This window comes from Varroa jacobsoni, unplaced genomic scaffold (genome assembly GCF_002532875.2).
Source record: "Varroa jacobsoni isolate VJ856 unplaced genomic scaffold, vjacob_1.0 contig04225, whole genome shotgun sequence".
In the NCBI taxonomy this organism is placed as follows: domain Eukaryota; kingdom Metazoa; phylum Arthropoda; class Arachnida; order Mesostigmata; family Varroidae; genus Varroa; species Varroa jacobsoni.
The window spans coordinates 1-10,044 of NW_019215193.1; the positions used below are offsets into that span (position 1 = coordinate 1).

At 46.7% G+C, this 10,044-nt stretch overlaps 1 protein-coding gene across 1 annotated transcript; it reads right to left on the reverse strand.

The window, feature by feature from the left end:
* Positions 1–10: 10 nt before the first annotated feature.
* Positions 11–3,478, reverse strand: LOC111273007 (uncharacterized). Its single transcript, XM_022854693.2, has 2 exons — positions 2,324–3,478; positions 11–1,508 (listed from the first exon to the last, which is right to left on the reverse strand). The coding sequence occupies exons 1-2, from the start codon at positions 2,484–2,486 to the stop codon at positions 538–540; spliced, it is 1,134 nt and encodes a 377-aa protein (XP_022710428.1). The 5' UTR covers positions 2,487–3,478; the 3' UTR covers positions 11–537.
* Between the last annotated feature and the right edge of the window lie 6,566 nt (positions 3,479–10,044).

A 10,044-nucleotide genomic window follows, 5' to 3' on the forward strand; every position in this document is an offset into this window, starting at 1 on the left:
ATATATAGGCTTAATCCCGTTACCGGGTCCTTCTTGATGTCGCGTTTATTTTTTCCTCCTTTTGCTGTTTTATGTTTACTGGATGTCAATAACTTAATAAATACTCATCATTTGACTCTTTTTTATATTTTATTCTGTCGTAGGCATCCATGAAGATCGGCGTCATTGTAGGTAGCAAATCGTCAGGAGGCGTTCACTAGATCGAAGAGTCAGATTTTTGTAATCTTCGTTACTGGCTATTTGAACTATTTGTTACGCGGCTTATTACTATACAAATGGACTATATGTTTAATTTCGATGTCTCGAACATGAACTTATCGGATGGTCTGATTAATCTATAGTGTACAGATCAACTATAACTCGTTCTGCGCATCCGATGCACAGTTTGTATCGTTGTTGTTTGTCCGCTTGAACGCGGAACCACATCGCTCAACCAGCACACATATCATTCTACCGTTGAAACAACTATGAAGAACACTCAAGCGCTTGTTCCCGAAAGCACGATTCCTTATTATCTCTGATTGATTATTGCGACTACTAACTCGTGTCGTTAACGGGCGAACTCGACGAACTTCGCTGACTCGAAGCCAGTGCCGAGGACGCACTTGTCCGAGCATTGCTGACTCCTGCACAAGCCCCTGAGTCCTGATGCTTGTGCAGGAGCGACGCTCTCGAGAAGGTTTTCGCGCATTTCGAGCACGAGTACTTCTTCACTTCTTGGTGTGTCTGCAGATGTGCACGCAGATTCGAGCGATCAGCAAACGCTCGATGACAATGCTCACACTCGAAGGGCTTCTCACCCGTATGTGTCCGAATGTGACCTTGCAAGAGCCAGGGCCGCGAGAATGCTTTACCGCAAAGATCGCATTTGCACGGCAACGTATGAGTTCGGACGTGCATCTTTAACGCTCCCAGAGACACGTACGATTTGGGACAGAATTTGCACGAGAACTCCTTTCGGCCAGCCGCCGAATTTATACAATGGAATTCTCTATGCTTGCTTAGACCCGCAAATGTCGAGTAACTTTTGTGGCAGTCTTCGCAGATAAAGCGGTTGGTACCGTTCGAAGTCGTTGTCGTATTATTATTGTTGTTGTTATTGCTCCCAGTGGTCGTCGAAGTCGACTTTATCGTTCCCTCGATGCCGTCCTGTTGATTTGAGTCTTTGGACTCCTTTCCTGTCTCGTCTGAACGTGAGGTTAGACGCGATTCCCACGATGGAACGACGGCGTCTTGGGGTTTATCGTGTGTTAATACCTGAGGCCGGAACGTTTGAGCGGAAAGACAGAGCGACGAGTAATAGAGAGTCGGTAAATGCATTGGTATCGGGTAGAGGAGGGGACTCCAACAGGGCGAGTCTAATAAAGGAGCGATCATCGGGGGAATGATCGGTGTCGTGGGGGATATCGGTGTTCGGGGTAGACGAAATGTCGGGGAGCCCCCTTCGCTCGAACTAGACGAGAGTCGGCTGCGTTTAGTCGACAGATCGAATGGCGTCGAGTTGATTTCTGGAAAAGCATAGCCCAGGATACGCGTATAAGGGTGCTTAGATGGTATCACAATTTCAAGGTATGAAAGAAATTGACCCCAATCCATGCTTCTCGTGCAGGAAAATTAGCGAACATAATCGGCAATGGAATTCTATGTATTTCCTTAGATGCTTCATTGTCTGAACTTGTAATAATTTTTTACTGATGAAATGTCTGCGTCGAATAGGATATTGTGTTTACTGGGGAATGTAACATTTTCGACAGCCCTAAATGATTCATAACCATAAGCGCAAACACAAGTGATGGGCAAATTTACATAACGCTGAACCAAACAGGGTGCTGACGCGTATATATTTCTTCTATCAAGTTTATGTAGCTTAGCGCGCTTGACAAATAGGCAATTGTTCCCATTAAGATGTCGTGTTTTACACCCTTATTATTATGTCAAGCTTGTTGTTAGCTACCATCATCGTCGGTTCATGCTGCATGCAGTGACTACTCAAAGTGCTTTTAGACCGATAATTTTCGCTTTTGTTACGTTTCGTAGAGAAATGTCGAGACGGATTAGCCACTATTTAGTCGAACTTTACATGCCCAGGGACTTTAAGAACTAAACACGTATAGAAGATCACGCGTTCACGTGAGATCTAGACAGGTCTCAAGGTTAGAATGTTCAATGGCTCATAGACGCAAAAGAACATTTAAAATGTCCGTGCGAACCTGAAACAAGCCTAGAGCGGAAATGAACGGGCCCATGATAGATACGTGAACCGGTTGCATATCCAAAGTACATAATCTCTGCATCTTTCTTGAGCCACATATGCTTCGCTCACCTGGTACAGTAGCTGCTTCGGATGGAGATGGTGAAACTGATAGTGAACTTCGCTCAGAGTTCGTAGACAGATCTTCGGGTCCCTCAGATGCTGGCTCACTTGGCGTCGTCGCCACGACAGGCTCGTCCAACCACGGCCTTTTTACTCCACTGAGACTAGTCATGTTTATTCTTCGGCTTTTCTTTTTCAGTGAACCTCACTGGTTTTCATGAATTAATCATTAGCAGTTTTAATGCACTCTGTATCCTCAGTTGTTGTCAAACTGGGCCAACAATTTTCATCCGATACAACCTCGTTTTTAATCACTATACACTTATTACGTAAATCTCTTCCAGTTTCCTTTCACCGAGTCCGTAATTCTGCGTCGAAGACAATCGGCACCCCACTCTAAACATCACTGGTCCTCGGGCGCTGCCAACTCGTCTTTACCTCGGATCAAGCAGACACTATCAGATCGGCAGCATTCGGCGCACTGACTCGTTTCACTGAGACCCTAGCCACCATGACATACACTTTACCTCGCGCCTGGTGTTTCTGCCACTCGATCGCCGCCGCCGCCGCCGCCGCCGCAGCTCCGTTAGCTACTGCTACTAGTCGGCCGTTCCTGAGTTCCTCTTGTGGTCGGCTGTTCAGGCCGTCCTCTCTCGAATCGAGCGCGTCTTTGTGTTCTCGCGCGATGTGAGCGTGCGTGTGTGTGCGTGTGTGTGTGCAGGTCTACTCCGTTGTACAGTTATGTCGAGTCGTTCTCTGCGTGGCTGCCCTGGCTCTATCGCATGTATCTGCGCGAGCGCACAGGCTCACTCCGACATCTGAACCAGCCGTCGTCGGACGAAGGAGCCAGCACGCGCCGCTTACTTCATTTGCGCCTCTCTTGTCTCTCCCGGTCTGCCTTCTTTCTTTCTCTTTGACGATGACGGTTAGCGCGGGAGATCGGTAAACAGCCGCCAGCCGCGGCAATAGTCTCTGCAGCTGCCGGCCCGAACGCCGACAGCGGCATCTAGGCAGGGTAGTCGCAAGCAACGAGCACTGCTAGACAAGTTGCCAGCCGAGGCGGAAGCCACGGTTCGCTCGATCAACAACGAAAGAACAACGCGGCCAACTATCCAGTTAGCTGTTACCCGGACACTGCTTGTCTACCGAGCGGCTGCTGGCCGCGGCTGTGCCTCAGGCGGCTTCTTTGTCGTCGTCGTCGTCCGGCGCTCGCGAGAAGCTCGGCGACTCCTCTCTCCCGGCGGCGCGGTTGGACCGCCCCCTACCAGCAACCAATCGGCGCTCGTGGAGCGGAGTTGGGCGCGTGGCACGCACGTGTGAGTGGACCAGCGCTGCGCCATTCACATGCTGCTAGTGGTATGGCAGAAACTGGTAGTGGTATGTCGAGATGATAATCGCCAATAGTAGTACTGTGAGATCGTGAGACGATGATGAGCACACGGGCGGGCGAGCGAGCGGGCGGGCGGGCGGGCTAATCGGCAGGCGATTGCCACGAACGCTGCCGGCGATGTGGTAACGTACTATATGCAATATCGAACTGACATAGGTAGCCACGAGCATCGAAGTGGCGGCTGGGGAGACAAGGGGGGCTGCTGGCGCAGCTGTTTACTGAATGACGCACGGGAATCTATCAATCGTAGACAATAAAGGAATAAGCTGAAGGCATTCGTAGCAAGCTATCCTGCAAGTGCTACGCAATAGGAGTTGCGGGCGACAACGCTAAAAATAGAAGCAAAGTGGAGAAATCAATTGAAAGAGAAACACCTCCAAGTGGGTAATTTAAACCTAACAGATGCTATTGGTAAGAACAAATCGTCTGCATACTTGTTGTGTCTATAAACCAGCTATGAGCAGATGGTAAATTAGTAGCAGGTAGAAAATTCTGAACGTCACAAACTGGGCGTTACTAGCGGCCGATTTTTTGTAAGCGCTGATTCTGCCTCGATGTATCAATAGGCCTAAAGGTGCAGTGAATTAAGCATAGTATCTATAGCCATGACTCACTTGACAACTTGTTACGGATATACGCGCAGATGATCTCGTGCAGGACATCTCCACAGCCATCAGATATCTCGAAGAACACATTTCCTACACATCTAATGTAACTTCTTCGATGAGCGGGTTACTTAAAACAGTGTGTTAACTGAAAAGACATATCTCGCAGGAGGCGACACCGTTTCGCAGAATGCTTAGTGGAAAAGCGTGATCTTACAGTAAGCACATATACATATACAAAAAACTATACATATATATATATATATGCATATATGCGTTTATGCAAATACGACTCTACAAAATGTACCAGGACACACACAACGTTCATGTGGGGCGGCTTGAAGGAGCAAGAGGAGGAGCCAGCGACAGGCTTGGCTCCAAGAACTATCCTCGATCAAAAGACAGACACACTCCGATGCACTGTGCGGGGCGGGAGCCCGCCTAGGATAGCTGGGGTCTGTGGGTGGAAGGCGGATTCAATCAACTCGATCTCCCTCAATTTCCCTCAGATTTTCTCCACCTCACTCACTTGGCACTTCACCGCGGTGGTTGTGATGCGGAGCGCTTTCGGCGTACGGCCATCGCTGGTTGTGGGAACCGGAGGTGGCTTCTTGAAGCAAGTTTTCTCTCACCGCCGCTGCCGTTGGTAGTGTCGCTGCCACAGTCTTTGCTGTCTCAACCTTCAGGATTGCTTCTGGGTCGTCCAAAGCCAGCGGAGAGCGTCACTTCGCCGTATTCTTCATCCTGTCTCAGTGCTATTCTTCGTGAGGATTCATCCCCACAGGCGACTTGGTGCCGATGCACACGCCGCCTTCAGAAATCCACCTACCCACATTTATATATGTATATATATATATGCTTCCCTCGATATCGAGTGATACATCGACAGGGGCGAAGGTCTTAGCACCAGGCGATGACTGAGAAGAGCGTCCTAGAGTTGTCGTCCATGGCATACCGCCAGAGGCTTCAGGTCTCTTCGGACGTTTGGATAGTTGCCTTTGGCCGGTTCGATAGGACACACGCCACCACTCTCAACTATCGCTACGCGACTCTTATCCTACGACTAAGATTCGCTTGTCGACGCGTGCCCTTTTGAATTAATACGATGTGTGCGCACCGATCTCGCTCTTGGTTTCGAGGACCAACCGAACTGTCTGAAAGTGATTCTTCTACCCAGAGTAGCCTCTGCTTAAGAAGTTTGTCTCGGATAATCAAGTGGAGACATGCTTTGGGGACTGGATGGAAAAAGTAGCTCGACAATGTGTTCTCGAGTAGCTTATGATAGTGGAACAGTGTTTCGTACAGGCAGCAGAATATTTTTTATTCTTTTATTATATGTACTTAAGTTTGATCATGAATAGAAACTGGTAGAAATGTAGTTAATAATTGGGACATCTTTAACCAATGGAGAACTGAAAAAGCATTGGGAATTAGGGTATACTTGAACGTCAAAAACGTTATTTGGTTCAAAGTGCGTGATGAAGGTAAATAAAACGCTTGTTAAAAGAATGTTCTAGTGGAACAGGTCCGATTCACAGCTATGTAGGCAAACGCATGTCCTCATTATGTATCCCACCCTAGCCCATAACTGATTTCGAATTACATATTCTAGCCACAAAGCGAGCTGCAGACTTTTCAACAACAGAATAATATCATTTACAACAAAGATCTGCAAACCGATGATGGTAGATACTTGATAAGCTCTTCTCGATTTGCCCGTCTTCACCACCCGCTTATGCTTGCCTCCTCCTCCAGTTGAAGACGCGCGAAGAGGACAGTTCAATGGAGCGAATATGAAGATCCCCATCGAATAGCTATTCATTAAGAAACAATTCGTCACATATCGTGCATTTTAACAGCCAAATAGTGACAATGAAATTTCGAAGCATGGTTGTAAAATTTTGGCTACCTAGTGGGTTTCTTTCAAACGGAAAAACGTCGAGGGCAGCATCTAGAGACTGCAGAAAATCTGTTGTCTTTCAATCAGCGTGCGGTTGGTCGGCGCCGAAACCAGCAAACGCACAGAGTGAAATTTCATATATCATAGGAACCTTGAATTACACGATCGTCTATGACGGTGCCGTGCCGGCTAACAGCTATAAGTGATCAGCATGGCACCATGGCGGAGGACCATGCGATCTAGCGGCAAGACGCTATCTAACACTGAGCTTTACAGAAGAAAAGGAAAACCTACATTTTCCGTCGTAATGCCCGTATGTGCGCGGGACTTCACGCCAAAGGGCAAAATACGCTGCTGGATGATGGGTGTATCGCCGAAACTCTACGAATTCGAGCGTCTCTAACGTTTTGAGATCGACACAATTCATAGTGGCGTAACGGACGACGTCAATACGGCCGTTAATTTGGCACTGACGCAAGTTTAAGGACAATGTAAATATTACAAAACACGATATTGTATTCATGCAAAGTAAATGAATAAATCAATTTATAAGAAATTAGTGTGTGTTAAGCCAATTTGCCATCAATGGCCCCAACTGGAAATGAAGCGTTTACCACTATGTGTCCTTCAATTTTATAGCTGATAAGCACTGTTATTAAATTTTGATTAATTAACGTCTATTTCAGTGTCCTAGTTTCAGCTTGTCTATCTATTTACGAGTTGTCCGATAAGTTCCAACAACTATTATACAATATGTAGTTACAGATAGAGAAAGACTAAGGCACGGAAACTAAGACATCCCTTCTGTGACAAGACAGAGCAATTCTGTGACAACAATATATGGACTTTCGCATGACGTTTGTTTTGTGGGAGTTTAAAATTTTCGGATTTAATTGTAAACAAAGATGACGTAAGCGAAAAACTCCTAGCTAATAATAATGGTAAATTATAGGTGCATTAACAATTTACCAATCATGAACTTACTGTTTCAATAAACAAGGTCCCTTTAGTATTGGTCATTTTTGCCTGCTGGCCTTCGGCGTTACATTGACAACTTCCCCATTGTTCGGAACGAAATTTTTCTAAATACAGGAACATCGACTTTGTAAGTAGCTGTTCATATTTTCGAAGAGCTCCTTAGTCCCTGTCATGTAAGCACTCGGGGCGCGGTTGAGTACCATCAGTAGACCGAATGGTTACTGTACATAGGCCTGTTGCCGTAGGCCCTCTATTTTGGATGCGTATGAATCGAAATACTCGCTATGTTTGCAGCTCGCTAATTACGTTTGCTAGCTTCTTTAATCGAACGATACATCTTATACATTGGCACATTTTAATACGACTACATTCTGGCCCATTCCATGATTACATTCCGACCTACCCATTAAGCACTCATAAACTGAGAACGTTTCATTCTGAAAAGCGACATCTAGAACCAAGCACAAAACGCGTCGACCAATCCGCTTGACACTGCCTCACCGACAAACGGATACGCCATACGGTGTGGGCGCACAAGCGGCTTCTGATATACAACCAATACGTTTTCCTCCTGCGGTAGCAGTGGCAGCAGCAGAGGTATGACTCCGCTGTTGAGAAACGATGGCTTTGATGTTACTCCCCCAGCTGCGGAATCCCTGTCGGGTGGACAGCGGCACCCCCATTCATCAATTCGGTAGCTTCTCGACATAAGCGAAGTCCAAAAAAGGCCCGGCTGACAAAACTGCATCACGAGTGGGAGGATGCAAGATGCGGTCCTAGTCAGCGCGTATCTAATGAGTGGGCTCCACGGGAAGGCCGGCATAGGAAAACAAATGAAAGGGGGACACGATCGTTGCGTTCTTTTCTGCTATGAACTAACTAGCCCTAAATCTTAATTGTCGTTTACTTAGCCCAGATTTGTACCTAGCCCATTGTACATAGGGGAGTTATAGGCTCAATAGAGATGAGTCTCACACTGTGTCGACGGCATAACAACGAACGGAACCGGCCTGAAGCTTCAGCAAGGAGAACATCGGTCAGGAAATGATCGCGAGTTGATTAGCTTCCGACCGGCTGCGCTGTTCGTTATATTGTTGTAGGATTTAGTTCGGCTCATGTGAGTAGTCGCTTTAAAAATGTAAAAAAAAAAAAGCTTCAAATGAAAAAAGTTCAATCAGTAGCAAGAACGAAGATTTTGTGCTGCAGCATCTCACGGGGTTCGAGGGTTTCAAATGCAAATTCTAAAAATTAAAGGGCCCTTCCATAACGCGTTATAGAACAATTGTTGCTACTTCTACTGCTACTCTGACGGGCAAGACGGACTGGTCGTCCAATGCACGCTAGGTCTTCGCTGTTAAGCGGACCAAAATAGGAACGACACTAGTAGGTGCCGAATTTTTTTACACAAATCAAAATTAGCAGAAGTTATTGACTCCGCATTACAGATAAATGGGCTTAGAGAATAGAATACTGTAGGACTCTGAATATTGTGCCCCTCAAAGTGTCTACAGTTGGAGGTTATGACCAATTTCCATCTCTCATAGTGCATATTCGAGTTCAAATCAATTTGGTTAATGTAACTTAATTATAGTACAACAAATTGTTATAGTTTGGCGTTTTTTTTTTTTTTCTAAATTTCCATCCCGCAAAGTACATCGAAGAGATATTTATCAAATCAACGAACTAACAAATTGTTACAACCATTTATTCATTACAAAGCTGAACGATGGGAAGTCTCGAGCCGTTAACGGCTAGAAGACCACACAGAGAAAAGGCGTGGGAGGTCCAATGAGGACCGACTATACAGAGTTCAATGTCGAAAACGAAAAAGCAACTGGGTGAGTGCAGTGATATTTTTTCAACAACAGACGTATGGCAATTTATTATATGAAACAAAAAATACACTTATTGAACAAATGCTTTTAGTTCATGTTGAGCGCAGATTGTTATCATGCGCACGATCACACAGCGTCGTTTTGCGAAAAGACCTCTTCATGCACGTGCTTCGACAGTCAGCAACGAAACACGTAACTGAACTCACGGCACCACCTATTTTCCCTTCACAGATCAACTACCGATAAGTGATCTTCAATTGATTGCACTCGAAAAACGTGTAGCCACAAATGATACCGGTGGTACAATTGTTCAGTGGGCGACATCGCAACCCCAGCAGCAGCAGCGGCAACAACAACAACAACAACAACAACCCCGACAACATCTGTACCTACGACGACGCAAACAGCGAACAAGACAAATGTCGTTGGGTCGAATGTAAACAACTAGTCGCTCGTCTGGTCGGAGCACACTGCAGTTCCAACCGACTAGGTTTCACTCGCGCCGTATGTTTCATACATGTCGAACTATAGCGTCAGGAATGTCGTGTTGAACCGTGCGATGCTGTTGTACCCATAAAAGCTTAGTCACTTCCGCTACTTCAGGCACACGCCAGGAGCTGTCCTGCAGCTCATAGCAGCATATACAGGCATTAAGGCGCAAATCTATCAACCATCGACCTATGGCGGCGAGCCAAGAAGCAGTTGACCTTTGGCGGACGCCGGTGCCAGCACTTCGTCGCGTTACAGTCACTGCCTCTAGCCCAACAACTCACTGATGCCCATACGCTCGCGACGCGTTATCAGCCACAGTGCCCTTGAGCGTCGCCGCTGTACTTTCGGACTAGCCACGTGCAGCAATAACTCTTATGCAAATAACACCACCGGCGTTAGCGAACGCTGTTTGTTCTACGGACAGCCGCTGTCTGTCCTCTAGGGGCTGAGGATTGTCCTGCGTCGAGTCGGCCAACATGTCGTCCTGGATGGGATGGCCGTGTTCGAAGCGGCACTGATAGGCGCCAACA

Coding starts and splice junctions, on each gene's coding strand:
- LOC111273007 (XM_022854693.2), bottom strand. CDS start 2,486: ATGACTAGTCTCAGTGGAGTAAAAAGGCCGTGGTTGGACGAGCCTGTC. Junction 1,509..2,323: donor CGAAGCAGCTACTGTACCAG/GTGAGCGAAGCA, acceptor ATGCTTTTCCAG/AAATCAACTCGACGCCATTC.